At 39.7% G+C, this 19004-nt stretch overlaps 3 protein-coding genes across 3 annotated transcripts in view; 1 reads left to right on the top strand and 2 right to left on the bottom strand.

Moving 5' to 3' along the window:
• The window catches only part of LOC103508134 (serine/threonine-protein kinase PRP4 homolog), a gene marked incomplete in the record, with an annotated part of 37063 nt that extends 31474 nt beyond the window's left edge, over window positions 1–5589 (bottom strand). The window contains 3 exon segments of the mRNA XM_017443624.2: window positions 249–617; window positions 1122–1365; window positions 5310–5589. Of these exon segments, the coding sequence (XP_017299113.1) occupies window positions 249–617; window positions 1122–1365; window positions 5310–5362 (666 nt within the window).
• A 1392-nt stretch (window positions 5590–6981) lies between these two features.
• Window positions 6982–11765, top strand: LOC103508128 (selenoprotein K-like). The gene is made up of 3 exons (XM_008472664.3): window positions 6982–7150; window positions 7784–7988; window positions 11250–11765. Exons 1-3 carry the CDS (start codon window positions 7132–7134, stop codon window positions 11368–11370), a joined length of 345 nt encoding a protein of 114 aa, XP_008470886.1. The 5' UTR covers window positions 6982–7131; the 3' UTR covers window positions 11371–11765.
• LOC103508127 (IQ and AAA domain-containing protein 1-like) overlaps window positions 11659–19004 on the bottom strand; it is an 18144-nt gene continuing 10798 nt past the window's right edge. The window contains exons 2-3 of the mRNA XM_026822822.1: window positions 13496–13617; window positions 11659–12057 (exon numbers count right to left, since the gene is read on the bottom strand). Of these exons, the coding sequence (XP_026678623.1) occupies window positions 11952–12057; window positions 13496–13617 (228 nt within the window). The 3' untranslated portion in view covers window positions 11659–11951. The remainder of the gene's footprint in view (window positions 12058–13495; window positions 13618–19004) is intronic.

Raw genomic sequence — 19004 nt, 5'->3', positions numbered from 1 at the left:
TTTTTGCGGTAAGGCAGAGAACTTCTTCACAACTTTGGTGAGTATCACAGCATTACTAAGTGCCTCCTTTACTGTGGATACTGGGTGAGACTACACATATTGCTACTGCTGTACAACTACCAATATTTCCAGCATACCCTGGGTTATCTGAAAAACATAACGCAGTGTAACACAAGAGAAGAACATAGAGAACCAGAAAATTTTGAAGTATAAAATCCACCTTAAAACAAACAAACAAAAAAACTCACATTCACATTTCCATCAAAGTCCGTGTCCGCGAACATGTCCCACTTGGACGTCTCTTTCTTGCCACCGGCCGGGTTCGAACCCGCAACCCCCGCGCTATCAACCTGTGCGTCCGCGCTCGGCGCGCTAATTGGCGCGTCTGAGAAGCGCGACCTACGCTTCTTAACGGGAGGGGTGTTGGAGTCTTCGCTCTGCTTGGGGGAGGTGTTATTGGAGGGGTTGGATTGGACGCTCTCCTGGGGTGGATGGTCGTGGGTGGGAGGGTTGGTGTCTTGGGTGGTAGATCGGGAACTGGGGGGAGGGGAGGGATCCTCGGTTTTGGCTCGTTTCGGACTGGTGGGCAGAGACGACATGTTGGAGTCTTCAGAGTTCTGGAAGATAAAGGGGAAAAAGAAAAGTAATTCAATGTTATTCATGAGAAAAAAGAAACTTATATAAACTTTGAAAACGGGATACCATGTCAAATACTAATTAATACTAACATAAGAAGAGAATAAGTCTTCACTTGACTAAATAATTTAGTCAATTTATTATTTAGTCAAGTGAAGACTTATTCTCTTCTTATTTTAATAATAAAGAAACTTATATCAAAAAGTCGATGAATACTACACATACTCCACAGTAAATCACTTTGAGTTAAACCAATTAAATCAAGCAATATGAATTGGATTAAAATTGAGGAATGAAGTTGCAGAATTTAATCAATTCAGTTGATATTATCTCGAAATGTGGGGCATTTAAAAATAAGTTTTAATTTATTGGCAGCATTGCATTGCTTCAACTGAGTACTTATAAATTACGACTCTTCTCCATTAATACTATCCCAGTAGCCCACCCATCCTATCCTTAACCACACCCGATGTTGCTTCACTCACCGCGCACAATCGTTTAAGTAGCTCTTCCCTCTGCTTTCTCCTCCGTTCTATAATTTCCTCTTCGTTTTCTTCTTCTATGTTTATATTGGCCAAATCCTCGTCAGAGCTGTCTGATTTATCCACCTTCAGACCTTCTGAGAGGGAATCTTTGAACTTGTCGGTCTTGTGTTTGCTACGGGAGGAGTGGTAGCGGTCTCGGCCGTGAGGGTCCCGGGTTCGATCCCTGCTACGTGACCGATGAAACCTGGACGGGAAATGAAATTGTTAGTAGTTTTGGGGGTCACCTCAGTAGTGTGGTATGATTAGTGTGAGGCGTGTACTGTATTAGGAGGACAACTACAAATCTGTGTAGTGTAGGTATTAACGCTAAGACACCGGATTGGTGCTTGTTGGTTCAGGGCAAAGTCAAGTCATAAAACTTAGTAAGTTATATCTCGCCTCATAAAGGCATAAGAGATCTACAAAGTTTAGAAAGATTCAAGACCTCCTTGGTAAAATATCTTAAAGGAACACAGAGAAATAAAAATTTAATGGTTGGGTGGAAGAGCTCCTCCAGGAGAACCCTGCTCAAAAGTCCTTGTTTAATTTAAACCTTCATAGTTTAAAAAGAATTATTTATCATATTAAGCTATTCAAAATTTCAAACTCACAAAAAGAAAGTCCTTTCCACAGACTTTTTTTTAATAATACCACAGACTTATCTGTGGTCTTCAAAAACATCGAACATCGAAAAATAAAACATCGATGTTCGATGTTTCCATCGAAAGAAAAACGTCGATGTTGACATCGATGTTTTTGTTCCGATGTATCGATGTTTTCAAAACATCGATGTCGATGTCCCAACCCTATTCCAAACAAAGACCCTTTTTTTCTGTACAAGGTGCAAAATAACTTTCATGTTTTTAAAAAAAAACTAAAAGAAATCTATTAAAGTAAAATGTATTGGCCTGCACTTTTTTCTCAACAATAGACGTAAAATAAAAGAAGGTCAGTAAGAGGTTAAGATTTAAAATACTTCGTACTGTAGGTACTTAATAATTTTGCTACTTTCTTTCAATCCATAAAAAAAATATCAATTTTCGAACCCATCAGGCGCATATTCCTGAAATATATGATGGTGCGACCTTTGCGCGGATCATCGCGTTTGCCGTTTGCGCTCCTGAAAATGTAAAATGAAACACAAAGTTGATAGATTAAAGAGCATTCCTCGAACTAGGTATAAAACCTAAATTATTACCTATAATAATACCTAATATGTACTTGAATAGGTATGTATAAATTTGTAAAAATAATAATAAAGAACATCAATCATATAGTCTCCACTACAGTTGATCAAAGTCCAAGTCAACCAACATTGACTGGACCTGTGGCCTGTGAAGTCTATTTCACTTTTCTGAACCAAATAGGTTTGTTCATATTCGTACCCTAGAATATCCTAACTTAGATAATAGATAAAATTCTAATTTATCGACCTTTGCGCGGATCATCGCGTTTGCCGTTTGCGCTCCTGAAAATGTAAAATGAAACACAAAGTTGATAGATTAAAGAGCATTCCTGGAACTAGGTATAAAACCTAAATTATTACCTAAAATAATACATAATATGTACTTGAACAGGTATGTATAAATTTGTAAAAATAATAATAAAGAACATCAATCATAGTCTCCACTACAGTTGATCAAAGTCCAAGTCAACCAACATTGAATGGACCTGTGGCCTGTGATGTCTATTTCACTTTTCTGAACCAAATAGGTCTGTTCATATTCGTACCCTAGAATATCCTAGCTTAGATACCTAATAGATGAAATTCTAAATATACTTACATGTCTTTGGGTTTCTTCACAGACTTGGTGATCTGACAGTCATTATCTGAATCTTCAAGATCCACTAAATTGATCACCTCAACTCCAACCTTCTCTTTTTTCTTCTTGCTAGAGTCATCCACTTCACTCTCGGAGAGGTAAGCTCCCAGCCGAGCTTGTAAAAGTTCCTGTGGGAATTGAGGATGGTTGAGGTTTCTTTCTGTCTACTGAAATTTGATGACAAAATAGTCTGTACTTCTTGCCTCTGTAAAATGCATGAGACTACTGAATTTCATGTCATTACTGAGATACAAAACTCACCAGCCGAGCTTGTAAAAGTTCCTGTGGGAATTGAGGATGGTTGAGGTTTCTTTCTGTCTACTGAAATTTGATGACAAAATAGTCTGTGTTTCTTGCCTCTATAAAATGCATGAGACTACTGAATTTCATGTCATTATACTGAGATACAAAACTCGGTCCCTTAGAATATGAGCCTAACAGAGATGGGTGCCATTCATGTAATACAATTTTATAGAAGAAAAGATTCAAAAGAAAAAGTCAAGGAGATAAGATAACTCATACAAGTAAGATTACAGCATTTTCACCCACTCTATCTTCTCTTCTGAGTGTTTTATTTAGCAAAAATTTAGGTACATACCTACTTCATAAATGCCACCATAGACAAACAAATTAGGAGAAAAATGGCTTTGAGTTGAAACTTTAAACTCACTTCATTAATTCAATTCACTTACTTTCTGTTTCATAAGCTCCTCCAGATTTAACTCATCCTCTCCCTCATCCACTCCATGTTTCCCGTTCATGTCCACCTTCTCCTTATCCTTGTCCTTCTTTTTCTTCTTCTTGCTTCCGTTTTCTTCAGCGTCTCCATTCTCTTCCTTTTTATGCTTCCTCCAGATTTAACTCATCCTCTCCCTCATCCACTCCATGTTTCCCGTTCATGTCCACCTTCTCCTTATCCTTGTCCTTCTTTTTCTTTTTCTTGCTTCCGTTTTCTTCAGCGTCTCCATTCTCTTCCTTTTTATGCTTCTTTTTCTTGTGTTTTCTGAAAAGAGTTGATACTTGAGCAAAAATATGGTGGGGTGTTTACTGTCCTTTATGACAAATTTTTATTTCCGTTTTCATGTTTGATACTTGAGCAAAAATATGGTGGGGTGTTTACTGTCCTTTATGACAATTTTTTATTTCTGTTTTCATTTTTTACATGGGACAATATTTTGTTTCCCTTATTCTTTCAGCACAAAATAGAAATATTTGTCCTACTCTTGCCCTATACCAAATTAAGTGAGTTTTCTTGAAATATTCAAAACCTATGAAAAATTAAATAGGTACAAAAAAAGACTTAGATATCATTTCATAGGTGGTAATAGCTTACTTTTCTTTTTTGTCAGTGGAGCTAGATTTCTTATGCTTATGCTTGTGTTTCTTCTTCTTTTTCTTTTCTTCCAACTCTGTTTCTGAGTTACTCTCAGACGATTCTAAGTCCAACTCATCACTTGATTTCCTAAACAAAACAAGAGAGAGAAAATTAGTTAGTATTTCAGTGAAGTCAAAATCATTTTTTCACCACTTTACATTTGGCATGGCTGTTGGCTTAGTGTGTAAATAAATAAACATCTGATGAATGGACAATCTTCTGTAATATTAGCACAATCAGCTGTACTCATCATACTGCTGAGAAAAGAAATGAACAGTTCTGGGTCTTCGAGTGGTAGCGGTCTCGGCCGTGAGGGTCCCGGGTTCGATCCCTGCTACGTGACCGATGAAACCTGGACGGGAAATGAAATTGTTAGTCGTTCTGGGGGCAACCTGTGTAGTATTATTAGTGTGAGGCGTGCACTGAATCAGGAGGACACATACAAATCTGTGTAGTATGAGTATTAATGCGATAGACTTCCAATGTGCTGTTTGTTGGTTCGAGTACATAGAAATCTGTGCAGTGTAGTTATTAACGCGTTAAACTTCGGATTGGTGCTTGTCGGTTCAGGGCAAAGTCAAGTCATAAAACTTAGTAAGTTATATCTCGCCTCATAGAGGCATAAGAGATCTACAAAGTCTAGAAAGAATCAAGACCTCCTTGGTAAAATATCTTAAAGGAACACAGAGAAATAAAAAAAATAGTGGTTGGGTGGAAGAGCTCCTCCAGGAGAACCTTGTCACTTAAAAGAAAGCAAGGGTGAAAACTGACCTTGGGAATCGAACCCAGGACCTTCTGGATGGGAACCAAACACACTCACCTTCTATTGTCCCGTCCAAATCCGCCTCTCTTGCCGTCTCTCTCTTCCCGACACTTAAAAGAAAGCAAGGGTGAAAACTGACCTTGGGAATCGAACCCAGGACCTTCTGGATGGGAACCAAACACACTCACCTTCTATTATCCCGTCCAAATCCGCCTCTCTTGCCGTCTCTCTCTTCCCGCATCCTCCTGTCTCTCTCATCCCCCCTCCCTCTCTCTCCTCCCCTCCTTCTCTCCCTGTCTCTCTCCACATTACTATCTCGCAATGGTGACGCCCGCCCTCTCTCTCCCTCTTTCCTTCGCTCTCTGTCTTTGTCTCGTTTCCGCTCTTCTGATCTTCTATCTCTCAAGTCGAGGCGAGTCTCGTTCTCTGATTTGTCTCGTGCTGACGGACGACCTTTGCGCGGATCATCCACATATTAGTATATGCAATCAACCATTGTGAGGACTTGGGCTTGCTATTTAAAGCCATTCATCCTTTAGGAAAGAAATCAAAATTTCGAATTTCCCGCCAACTTTACACGCTTAAAGGCCAACAATGGCCTAGCTCAGCCCAGTACATAAACACACCCTTACACTATTACATAACCCACCCCACAAAGTAATTTTTTCAAGCACAATAGGTACCTACCCATGTTGATTTCTGAAAATCAACATAGCAACAGGAGACAAACTAATAAGTATTTGTGTGTTCAAGGAGTGAGAACTGAAAAGGTAGGAGCTATATCCTCAAGAAGAATTCGTTTTTTGCCATGTGAATGGGCATCCACAATCTATACAGTCAAGTTGTTTGCAATGTTGGTAAATTTTCAGGCACTTTCATGACAGTTAGGAAGCCCCAACCTGAGACTGCACACCTCAGGGTTATTCAATCATTGTCATCTGAATTTTTAATTGTTTATGTCCGTATCATCTAGCACTTGACGATCTTCGAATCGAGCTTTTCTAGGCAACTTGAATTTATCTTACCCCATTGCTTTGGTTGGTTGTCCTCCTTGAGAACTTTGGACACCCAGAAACGTTTAACAACGACTTGGGACTGGTGGTGGATTCCTGATCAGGAACCACAGGGACAGTTTATACTCAACACCATGAAGCTCTACGTTCTTCCTAGAAGATGACAAAATCAAGCTAATAGGAATCGGGGCCCCAAAAAGAGTAAAGGAAAATTTCAAAAGCCCAAATGCCCAAATTTCCCGAAAGTCGAAGAAAAAAGGAACTTTGGACACCCAGAAACGTTTAACAACGACTTGGGACTGGTGGTGGATTCCTGATCAGGAACCACAGGGACAGTTTATACTCAAGACCATGAAGCTCTACGTTCTTCCTAGAAGATGACAAAATCAAGCTAATAGGAATCGGGGCCCCAAAAAAGTAAAGGAAAATTTCAAAAGCCCAAATGCCCAAATTTCCCGAAAGTCGAAGAAAAAAAAAAAAAAGGTTTGTTTTGATTTTGACACTGGTGAGAAGTGAGCCTCCTCTTATTTGAAGCGCGTTAAATACGGCGCCTTAACCCATTGATATCCATTTGTGTTTTTGGGAATTCACTTCAATTTAAACCTACCTATCTTTGAATTTTTAAAGCTCTTAATTCCATTTCCATCATAATCATTATTTTATTTTATTACCTACCTGAAGATTTTTTTTTCCCCTTCAATTTTAATTATTTACCGAGAGAAAAAAGATATAATTTCCAAGACCTATTTTACAACAATCGCTACTGTAAACGCGTCTTTAACGCGCCAAGGATTCCTGGTAAGCTTTGGCTAGCTTCTAGCTTCTCACCTTGTAAACAAAAAATTCTTATCATTTTCCTTTGATGATTTTCCAAAATTTCCATTTTCCTGATAAGGCTCCTGATTTTATGAATTAAATTCCAAAGAAACTGATTTCCCAGTTGATCAGTCTTGATTTTTGTTCTCCAGTTTGATTCGCACCTATCTGACATCACATCATGGTGTATATTGCACCAGGTAAGTTTTGCACAGGTTGTTTCAACATTCAACATCACGGTTGAACTACACTCCATTTGGTGACAGGCTACTTGCGTTTCTCACCACCCAGTTTAAGAACCAGTTTCTCACCACCCAGTTTTACAGTTGGGGCTAGGAAAAGAGCAGCATTAGATTGTCCAGATGACCTTCTATCCAAATGTAGTTTGATCTGATCATAAGAGCAATCACACTGTATCAGGCTCTACACGTATTATGGAGCTTGAAACTCTGGTATTAGTTTAGAAGCCACAACAATGAAAAATTGCTACAAAAAAGGAGCTGTCACAAATGAGCAGTGACCAGTGTTATTACAGGGTTGGGTTAAATTTCAAATGAAGCTTTCACAAATGAGTAGTGACCAGTATTACAGGGCTTGTTCAAACACAAAAAAGGAACTTTCTTTTTCATTGTCTCGGCTTCTGAATATGCTACAAAAAAGGAGCTGTCACAAATGAGCAGTGACCAGTGTTATTACAGGGTTGGGTTAAATTTCAAATGAAGCTTTCACAAATGAGCAGTGACCAGTATTACAGGGCTTGGTCAAACACAAAAAAGGAACTTTCTTTTTCATTGTCTTGGCTTCTGAATAATTACCAAAACTATTATTTTCAGATGGGACCATGGCGGAGAGCCGTCCACTGAGTGTAAGCAAGGTGGTTGATCTGTTCTGGAGTGCCATTGACTTCATCATTCTCTTCTTTCAAACCCTGATCAATCCCAACCTTCATAAGAAGGGCCCTGGGTACACTACCGACTACAGACCACCCTCTGGAGGTAGTGGAGGAGGTGGTGGTGGTGGTTATGGTGGTGGACAAGGGTAAGTTAATCATCAAAACTTGGTACAACCTAAGTTTTTTTTTTTTTTCCTCCAAGTAGGTTGATATAGGGAACTGTAACTACTAAGCTCTTATTATCCCAAAATAAAAAAGAAAAAAAAAGAAGGACAAGATGTGATATCAACTCGTCTGGTCAAGATCTCATCAACTTTTGCAGTGAAAATGATCTCTTTATTGCTAATACCTGGTTCGAGCAAAAGCCTTCTGCCCGCCACACATGGACATCACCTGATGGAAACTACAAAAATCAAATCGTGATATCAACTCGTCTGGTCAAGATCTCATCAACTTTTGCAGTGAAAATGATCTCTTTATTGCTAATACCTGGTTCGAGCAAAAGCCGTCTGCCCGCCACACATGGACATCACCTGATGGAAACTACAAAAATCAAATTGACTTCGTTTGTGTGAGCAACAGGTTCCGCAACTCCGTGACCAATGCTAAAGCAAAACCTGGCAGCGACTGCGGATCGGACCATAACCCCGTAGTGATCAACATGAGGATTAAATTGAAAAAGCTTGTGAAGAAAACTTCTTCTAAGAAATGGGATGTTGTAAAAACCAAAATACCTGACACAAAGACGCTGTTTTCAGAGGATGTAAGCAAACGTTTAGAGACAGCTTTTGCTACACATTACAACAAAGTTAATATTGAGGACAACTGGAAAACCTTAAAAGAAGTCATCACCTCAAGTGCAACAGAAAACATTGGAACAGAGACAACAAAAACTAAGAAGAAGTGGATGACAATGGAAATCTTAAATCTAATGGAGACTAGAAAAATATACAAAAACAGTCAAAAACCAGAGGACAAGACTAAATACACCCAATTGAAGAGAGAAATTCAAAAACTATGTAGACAAAAGAAAGAAGAATATTTAAACAGTTAAACAGGGAGTATACCAGCTTAGTCTGGCTGGGGGACTTTGAACAGGGAGGATACCAACCTGAAATAGGTAGATAGGTAATGAAAAAATTAAGTACTTAGCTACTTAGGTGTTAAAATATAAGTGTTAGCAAGCTAAATTGGATCTTCAATTCAGAATTTTTTTCACTTTAAATCTTCAATACAAGATCCACGTTACCTGCCTATTATCGTCAGATCTTGCCACTCCAATGTGACAATCAAATAGATAAGACCACTTAAATAAGGTACTCAGCAAACAAGACTGTCATTTTGAATATATCTCATTTGGAATCATGAAAACACTCCAAATCAGTATAAAGGTATACATTCTCAATGGACAACAACAAAGTGGCTGAATCAAGACTCGAATCAGCCAGCCTACATTTTTTTCACTTTAAATCTTCAATGCAAGATCCAAGTTACCTGCCTATTATCTTCAGATCTTACCACTCCAATGTGACAATAAAATAGATAAGACCACTTAAATAAGGTACTCAGCAAACAAGACTGTCATTTTGAATATCTCTCATTTGGAATCATGAAAACACTCCAAATTAGTATAAAGGTATACATTCTCAATGGACAACAACAAAGTGGCTGAATCAAGACTCGAATCACGTGTTATTGATTTTTACGTTATCTCATAAGCCAATACAAAAGAATAATTGTTTGGCATGAATGTTCATCACAAATGCAATTCCTTGAATTGTATTTAAGTAGGTACATTCTTTATTTCACCTGATGAGGGACACAACAGGATGGGCATTGGGCATGCTATGACACAGATGTATGAAGTCCAAAGTAGCAGATGTTCCATTGCTAAGAAATAAAAAAGGTGGTGAAACAACCATTAAAAACACCCTCAATCTTTTTTGACATCATTACTGTGGGGATAGTCTAGGGTAGGTATTTTGGACTTGCCTTTATCAGTGAGATAGTGAGATCATCAAAACTAGGTACAACCTAAGTTTTTTTTTTTTTTTTTTTTTCCTCCAATTAGGTTGATATAGGGAACTTTATCTTGTTATAATTGTCATGATATGTTAAAATTTAATAATAAAGCACAATTATTACTATTACTATTACTATTTAACTACTAAGCTCTTATTATCCCAAAATAAATAAGAAAGAAAAAGAAGGACAAGATTTTTTTTTTTTTTAATTGTGTTAAGCATAAATGCTTGTCACAAATGTCATTCCCTGCTTAATATACTACGCTAAATTTCATGACATGACTTGAACTCGAACCACCAACCTCCAGATTCAAAGACCACCGCGCTAACCACTGCACCACTGAGATTGGTAAGAAGGACAAGATAGGAGAAAGCCAGCTCTCCCAAGAGTGAATCTCTTCTGTTTAGGATAAAGGCCACCTAGAGAGAGAATCAAACCTGCAATTGCCAGCCTAGTTAGCTTAGTTGGTAGTGAGTCTGCCTTGTAAGTGCTAGGCTGCGGGTTCAATTCCCACCCGGGGCAGATTTTATCCTGATGGTATAATGTTTGTTCTCGGAATGGCTGGCTTTCTCCTATCCTGTCTTCCTTCTCTCTTTGATTTTGGGATGATAAGACCATAGCAGTTACAGTTCCCTCTGTCAAACCTGTTAAATAAAAAGAAAACCTCACTTTGACACTGATCATTATTCATGATACGCCACTGTTAAGGCACTTTACCTTCTGACAACACTGTAACAAAAATATGAGAGGTTAGCTTTTTCTTTTAATTGTGTTAAGCATAAATGCTTGTCACAAATGTCATTCCCTGCTTAATATACTACGCTAAATTTCATGACATGACTTGAACTCAAACCACCAACCTCCAGATTCAAAGTCCACCGCGCTAACCACTGCACCACTGAGATTGGTAAGAAGGACAAGATAGGAGAAAGCCAGCTCTCCCAAGAGTGAACCTCTCCTGTTTAGGATAAAGGCCACCTAGAGAGAGAATCAAACCTGCAATTGCCAGCCTAGTTAGCTTAGTTGGTAGTGTGTCTGCCTTGTAAGCGCTAGGCTGCGGGTTCAGTTCCCGCCCGGGGTGAATTTTATCCTGATGGTATAATGTTTGTTCTTGGAACGGCTGGCTTTCTCCTATCCTGTCTTCGTTCTCTCTTTGATTTTGGGACGCTAAGACCATAGCAGTTCCCTCTATCAAACCATCTTAAAAAAAAAAAAAAACCTGCAATCTAACCTAAAAAGGCAGAAAGGCTATCCTCCAAGCTCATATGGCTGGCCAATCTAAGTTTAAAGCAACCTTGGTGGTGTAGCAATGAACTTTGGATCTGGAGGTTGGTGATCTGGAGGTTGGTAAATGTTTTTAAATAAATGTTTCTCTCTTGCAGGCCCCCCAGACCTCCACCAAGGAAGAGAATGGGTGGCTTTGGTCCCTCAAGTGGAGGGGGAGGTTCAATCCCTGTGCCTTTCAGTGGAGGTGGCTGTGCTGGTGGCTCTTGTGGATTGTAATTCTAACTCATCCTGTACATGTTATACTATTTTAATATTAATATCTAAGGTAAAACGCCCAATAATCGTTATTGTACCAATGTTTGTCACTCTTTTTTATGCTATCATCCCCCCCCCTTAAGATTGAATACTAGCACCTAATAGTCGTTATCGTACCAATGTTCGTCACTTTTTGACTTACAAATATGTAATGATGTTACTAATGATTTGATCCTGCTTTAAATGAATTTCTCCTTGTACCTACCTAATCCTACCTACAAAAGAGTTTGCAGGTACATATTACCCTTCTTATGCTATCTTTATTTTATTTCCCCCCTTTAGAGTGAATACTAGCGATAGTTAGGTTAAGCTATTGGAAATGAATTGTACGAGTCAGTCATGAACTTTTCCCAAAATAACACAAAATACCTTTTCTTTCACCCTATTATTTAGATACCTATGTCCCCTATGTTAAAACATGTAAATAGTTTTATAATAAATGCTGTAAATTTAAGTACCTAATTAAGAAAAAGTAAGAGATTCGTCAGTATTTATTTATTTTATTTTTTATTTATTTCAAACAGTCAAGGTTCATCCACACTTCACTTCTTCTTTCCCATCGAGGCGGTGGCATTTTCCATCTGTTTCAATTCTTGCTCCAACTCATATGCACGCTGCTTTCGACGTCCCAAAGGCGTTTTGGCATACCTGAAAAAAACAGAGTTGGGAAGGTGGGGTTAATTGAGGAGCTGCTTAAAATGCCAGCCGAAAAAGGCGAGGCATTAAAGCCTGATATGACCTCAATAATGAAGATGATTTTGTGACTGTCCTTCATGTTGTCAAATGTCAAGGAACTGGACCACTAGGCCATTCTCCCTGTCCTTCATATGAAGAAAGAAAGAAAAAAAAAACCTTCTAAATGTTTTATTTAACCATCAAAGGGAGTTCTAAAAATGTTAATTCGAGAATTTTGCATTTACCTATAGACCTATACATTTAAAGAAACCATTTATTGATGAAGATTTGTAATGAAATAATATCTTCAGTGTTGATGGGCTTCCTTTGCATTGTGACCTACTGGGTTTGAGTGCATTGGATCACATAAACCTTTACCCTGCCTTTGGAATGAATCACATTTGAAGAAACCATTTACTAATGAAGATTTGTAATGAAGCAATATCTCCAGTGGAAGGATCCTGGCGATTCGTGTACCTACCCGTTAAGTTACCATCCAAAAACTCGGTTGTGTTGGTAATCTTCGCTGCAGAATGGATTTGAAGTTGATATAAATAGTTTTAGCAAACCTTTTCTACCAATCCTTACAAACCATTCCTGTTTTTAATGTATGTGTATCTCCCTTACCTTAGGCCACTCACACTCAGACTGCCTGACAGACTTACAGACGTCTAGAACCTGTGTGGCTTCCGACCTATGTCTCAGACGTTCTGAAGACTAAAGTCGCTTTCTGGCGTTGGAGTGTCATATAGTTTCCCAGAGTGGGTATCACACTGGGCTTGCAAACTGGAGGTCCCGGGATCGATTCCCGGAGGTTTCGAGGTTTTTCAGGCTCTGCTTGGCTTTCGGGGTGCACTCAGCCTCGTGAGGACAATGAAGTTGCTATTTTTATAGAGTAGCGACCAATGGCGGCAGTACCAGTGTAAAAAGATTGATGATAAGTGAGAATTGATTTTTTACTGCTTGGTCAGTAGAGCGTCTGCCTTGTAAGCGCTAGGTCGCAATTTTTCCGAACCGTGGTTCTCGGAACGGCTGGCTTTCTCCTATCCTGTCTTCCTTCTCTCTTCGAAATTCGGGACGATAAGACCTTAGTAGCCGTTACAGTTCCCTCTATCAAACTTATTGAAAAAAAACCATAGGTACCTAAAAAAAAGGAAGGAAAAAAAAATCCACTGATTGATTTTATACTGTGTCATATGGCAACGCTGTATCAGAGTAGGTAGTACGTTAAACACATTCTAATTGTTTGTGTTAAGCATAAATGCTTGTCACAAATGTCGTTCCCTGCTTAATGCACTACGCTAAATTTTATGGCTTGACTTGGACTCGAACCACGAACCTCCAGATCCGAAGTCCACCGCGCTAACCACTACACCACTGAGGTTGGTTAACTGTTTATTTATTCACTCACCAAAGTTCAAAAGCCTCCTCCTCTTCCTTATACACAGGATCATGGCGGCTCAACACATTGAGAAGTTCCTGATGAGTCAGAGCTTGAATGCGAAGCTGTAGAACTCGCTTACATGTCATTACCTGGACAGAAGTCAACGTGTTAATATTGAACGAACGAAGAGAATTAATTTTTTTAAGTTTAAAGGGGGAACTGTGACTGCTAAGATCTTATCGTCCTTTTTTTATTTATTTCCCTGGGACTGCAAAGTACTTCCTCAGGATCTTATCGTCCTACCTGGACAGAAGTCAAAATGTTAATATTGAACGAGCGAAGTGAATTCAAAATTTTTGATGGTTTTGAATTATGGTCTGCAATAACTCTCGATCATTTGGTGAAATTTTACAAAAATGTACCTAGGTAGGTACTTATTTGATTTTGGCTCTTTGAACACTCAATCAGTTCACTGAATCATGACTTTATGCTCTGGGGTAACCTCTCCTCTAACAATGCAGTGGCTTTGGTTTCTCCCAACTTCCACATTCCCAATTGCTACATCACCCTAACTGTCTCTAGTTGATCTGGAATCAGAAGACAGGTACAGGAAATTAATTTGCAAGTAGGTAAGTGTAAACCGGGACCGGGGTCCACCGCACCGCTCGTTCGCGATTATGGTCAGTAGCATTATTTTCTGTAGCTGTCCTTTAGGTCGTGCGCGCGAGTTTCATCTCGATCGCGCACCCATCGCTTTTAGCGTCACCGGCTCAGCGCTGACCGTGCGTTTTCAGCGCAACGCCGTATTGTCAATCATGTGAGGCAAGCGGCCTGGGAAACTCGACCAATAGTTTCAAGGCAGCCCCATTCTGGGGGATCTGGTCCAGAGGGATTTCGTCACCAAGTGTCGGGCCTAAGGCTAGCATGGCATCGTTTCTTTTATCCTCATATCGAGGGCATGTCTGTATTCTATGTATAGTGTCGTCGAGTTCACCACAATGCTCACAGAGTCCATCTTCTCCCACGAGAGTGAGTATCCGCTTCCTGTAGTCCCCACAGTCCTGAAAGTGGCCGGTCAGGGTGCGAGTGATCAGTCGGTTCAACGGCAGGTCTAGTTCTAACCAAGTCTGCACTCTCGGAAAAAATAGCCGGGTGGTCTTCCCAGTATGGCTGGCTGACCACTCTTCTTGACACGTATCTATAGCTTTCTGTCTCAGAACCTCCTTCAGGTCAACTCCAGGAGCGGACTCAAACCCCGCTGGGGTGGTGCCTCTATGTACCTAATTAAGTCTAAAGTCTGATTTACATTAGTTGCAAGTAGGTAAGTGTAAAGTCTGATTTACCTACATTTTATAAGTTTAAAAGACCTTGCGTATATATATCCCACCTCCGCAGTTCCCACAACGCGGTGGGCTCCCGAGCAATTAGGGGCCCCAAATGCCTTTAATTAGGACCGTTTTTTTAAACCTCAAATACAGCTACAAAAAATTGAAACAATTCATTCTTATTACTCTCGTTCTTGAACTAGCGTTTTATTAAAAGCTCTCGATTTTCTATTAAAAAACCTCCGAATAAATTTCGCTCCTGACATCAAGCGCTCCAGATTCATCTGATAATATCTAAGCCTCTGCTTACCATCTGCTAACCGAAGCCTCTGCATACCGTCTACTGACCGCTGCTTACCATCTACTAGCGGAAGTCTCTACAGCTTATCTAGTTCTGCTCTTGAGGGTAACTAAAAGGTAAGTCAGATTATTATTATTTGTTCGGCCTTAGGGTGAATTGCGAATGACAGTTTTTCCAAGGCCTTCGTTTGTCTTTCGGTTTCTTCCGCAATAACTAGAACGGTTTGCTCGATTTTGATGAAATTCGACGGTTAATTTTAACACTTCAAGAAGAAAATTCACTCATTGGATTTTGGACCAGATCAGGAAATTCGAATTAAGTTTAAGGCTAGCCCATTTTATCATGTACGACGTGTGTTGGGCTAAACGATGGAAATTGTGTTCTTTTTATTGTTGTGGTTCTCGAGATAGAGCGATCAGTGTGTGAACTATGAAATGTGAATGAGTGAATGGATCTTGTTTTTATAATATAAGATTTTTGAATAGCACTGGTTCGATAGCAGTCTTTAAGCCCTTTCTTTTGATGAAATTGAATCTTGAAAAAGTTCGTCCAGTTCAGACTTATGTGGTGTATGGTACAGGGCCAATAAATGGTACGTTTTTTATAGGTGGGCGAATAAATGGTACACTTACCCTTAGATATGTTCCAAGTATTTTTCTCAGTTCTAAGGGCTTCTTTTAGTTCAAAGTGTTTCTTTTCATCTGGTCGCTAGTTATTACTTGGCTCTTCAGTTTCACAAGGCTGATAATAGGACCCCGATATCTAAAAACATCACCACGAACCGAACTGAATGAAGTAACTAATTTATTGGACTCTTTATATTTTTGGTCTAAACCCATCACAAGAAGGTGACAAAAAAACCCTTAAAAAAAAAAAAAAAAAAAAAAAAAAAAAATCAAATACCTAACACTAATTGATCGATTAAATTGAATTTTAATTACTTCTTTTCTACGTCTTGAAAAATTTGTGTTGACAGCCTAGTTCGCTCGGTGGGTAGGGCGTCTGTGAGTGTTCGCGGGTTCGATTCCCGTCCGGGGCGAACTTTATCCTAAACGGAGATTTCTTCATGGAACAGCTGACTTTTCTTCTATCCTGTCCCTCTCTGATGGGATAATGTTCGTTTTCGGAACGGCTGGCTTTCTCCTATCCTGTCTTCCTTCTCTCTTCGATTTCGGGACAATAAGACCATAGCAGTTACAGTTCCCTCTGTCAAACCTCTTAAAAAAAAATCTCTCTCTCTCTCCCTCCCTTTCTCTCTCTCTCTCTAGCTCTCTCTTTGACTCTCTCTCTCTCTCTCTCTCTCTCTCTCTCTCTCTCTCTCTCTCTCTCTCTCTCTCTCTCTCTCTCTCTAGCTCTCTTTGATTCCGGGACGATAAAACCCTCGCTGTTCCAGATCCTTTGTATCAAACATAAAAAAGTTCCCACTTTTTTTTTAGTACCTACCTTACATTTTTCTCCCACAAAACTTCTTTTCTTGTTATAATGGGAAGCATGAATGAATATAATCCCTGGTGTGTCATAAATACCTACTTAACTCTAGCTCTCTCTTTGATTCCGGGACGATAAAACCCTCGCTGTTCCAGATCCTTTGTATCAAACATAAAAAAGTTCCCACTTTTTTTTCTTAATAACTTACATTTTTCTCCCACAAAACTTCTTTTCTTGTTATAATGGGAAGCATGAATGAATATAATCTCTGGTGGATCATAAATACCTACTTAAATACTAGGAAATTTATGGAAAAAATTGCCCTGTCGGAAAAAATTGAAGAGTTGTAAAATCTAATTTTACTGTCGGAAACCGAGTTGTTATCAGATAGGTATTCTATTCTATTCTCATGTTTTAGATTTTACGCTTAGACGAAAATTTATTAAAAATTCAGTCTTGGCTACACATTTTTTTTAAGCGTGGATGCCTTTCACTGTTTTTTTCAAGTTATGTTTAGCAATAGCAATGGACACTTAGCTATTAATTCCCTTCCTTTCCTTTGCTGCCCTACAGCTACTGCTGAAGGATGCCCTTCAAAGTTTTCTATTTCCTTAGCAAGGGGAATTTCAGGCTGGTATAGGTACACCGTGTTTAAAGTCCCCCAGCCAGTCTAATCCAACCGTCCTCCAGCCAGATATGTACGCACCATTATTACCCAAAAAATGATCATGTTTTAGATTTTACGCTTAGACAAAGATTTATTAAAAATTCCGTCTCGAACAAACGAAAGCCTCTTCTCTTTTTTGATCGAACGGGAACCACTCTTCATCCAAACCAGGATACTCCATCTTCGTATCCATCCTTGTATCCGAGGAGACTCACTCCCGAAATAAATCGGGAGCGAGCCCCCCGGATACACATGCTTGCTGCCCTCATGATTGCAACTGTAACTCAATAGCAATGGACACTTAGCTATTAATTCCCTTCCTTTCCTTTGCTGCCCTACAGCTACTGATGCCCTTCAAAGTTTGCTATTTCCTTAGCAAGGGGAATTTCAGGCTGGTATAGGTACACCGTGTTTAAAGTCCCCCAGCCAGTCTAACCCAACCTTCCTCCAGCCAGATATGTACGCACCATTATTACCCACGAGCGAAGTGAATTCAAAATTTTTGATGGTTTTGAATTATGGTCTGCAATAACTCTCGATCATTTGGTGAAATTTTACAAAAATGTAGGTAGGTACTTATTTGATTTTGGCTCTTTGAACGCTCAATCAGTTCACTGAATCCGTTTTCAAGAGGTGCTAGACTAAGTGTAAGTAAGTCTAAAGTTCAATTTACATTAATTTGCAAGTAGGTAAGTGTAAACCGGGACCGGGGTCCACCGCACCGCTCGTTCGCGATTATGGTCAGTAGCATTATTTTCTGTTGCTGTCTTTTAGGTCGTGCGCGCGAGTTTCATCTCGATCGCGCACCCATCGCTTTTAGCGTCACTGGCTCAGCTCTGACCGTGCGTTTTCAGCGCAACGCCATATTGTCAATCATGTGAGGCAAGCGGCCTGGAAAACTCGGCCAATAGTTTCCAGGCAACCCCATTCTGGGGGATCTGGTCCAGAGGGATTTCGCCACCAAGTGTCGGGCCTAAGGCTAGCATGGCATCGTTTCTTTTATCCTCATATCGAGGGCATGTCTGTATTCTATGTATAGTGTCGTCGAGTTCACCACAATGCTCACAGAGTCCATCTTCTCCAACGAGAGTGAGTAATTGAGTATCCGCTTCCTGTAGTCCCCACAGTGCTGAAAGTGGCCGGTCAGGGTGCGAGTGATCAGTCGGTTCAACGGTAGGTCTATTTCTAACCGAGTCTGCACTCTCGGAAAAAATAGCCGGGTGGTCTTCCCAGTATGGCTGGCTGACCATTCTTCTTGCCACGTGTCTATGGTCCGCTGTCTCAGAACCACCTTCAGGTCAACTCCAGGGGCGGACTCAAACTCCGCACCGAGATTGACCACTGGGGTGGTGCCTCTATGTAAGTAAGTAAGTCTAAAGTCTAATTTACATTAGTTGCAAGTAGGTAAGTGTAAAGTCTGATTTACATTGTATAAGTTTAAAAGACCTCGCGTATATCCCACCTCCGCAGTTCCCACGACGCGGTGGGCTCCCGAGCAATTAGGGGGCCCCAAATGCCTTTAATTAGGACCGTTTTTTTAACCCTCAAATATTGGCTGCATTTTATTTTTTTTATATTTTTTTTTTTTATTTTATTTTTTTTTTTTTTTTATAGATATACCTATGAACCAGCTACAAAAAATTGAAAAAATTCATTCTTATTACTCTCGTTCTTGAACTAGCGTTTTATTAAAAGCTCTCGATTTTCTATTAAAAACCTCCGAATAAATTTCGCTCCTGACATCAAGCGCTCCAGATTCATCTGATATTATCTAAGCCTCTGCTTACCATCTGCTAACCGAAGCCTCTGCTTACC

Source organism: Diaphorina citri, unplaced genomic scaffold, assembly GCF_000475195.1.
Source record: "Diaphorina citri unplaced genomic scaffold, Diaci psyllid genome assembly version 1.1 scaffold370, whole genome shotgun sequence".
NCBI classification, from domain to species: domain Eukaryota; kingdom Metazoa; phylum Arthropoda; class Insecta; order Hemiptera; family Psyllidae; genus Diaphorina; species Diaphorina citri.
Note: the sequence above shows the minus strand (reverse complement) of the source record. Positions and strands in the feature narration are given on the sequence as shown.

Coding starts and splice junctions, on each gene's coding strand:
- LOC103508128 (XM_008472664.3), top strand. Junction 7,989..11,249: donor GGTTATGGTGGTGGACAAGG/GTAAGTTAATCA, acceptor TCTCTCTTGCAG/GCCCCCCAGACCTCCACCAA.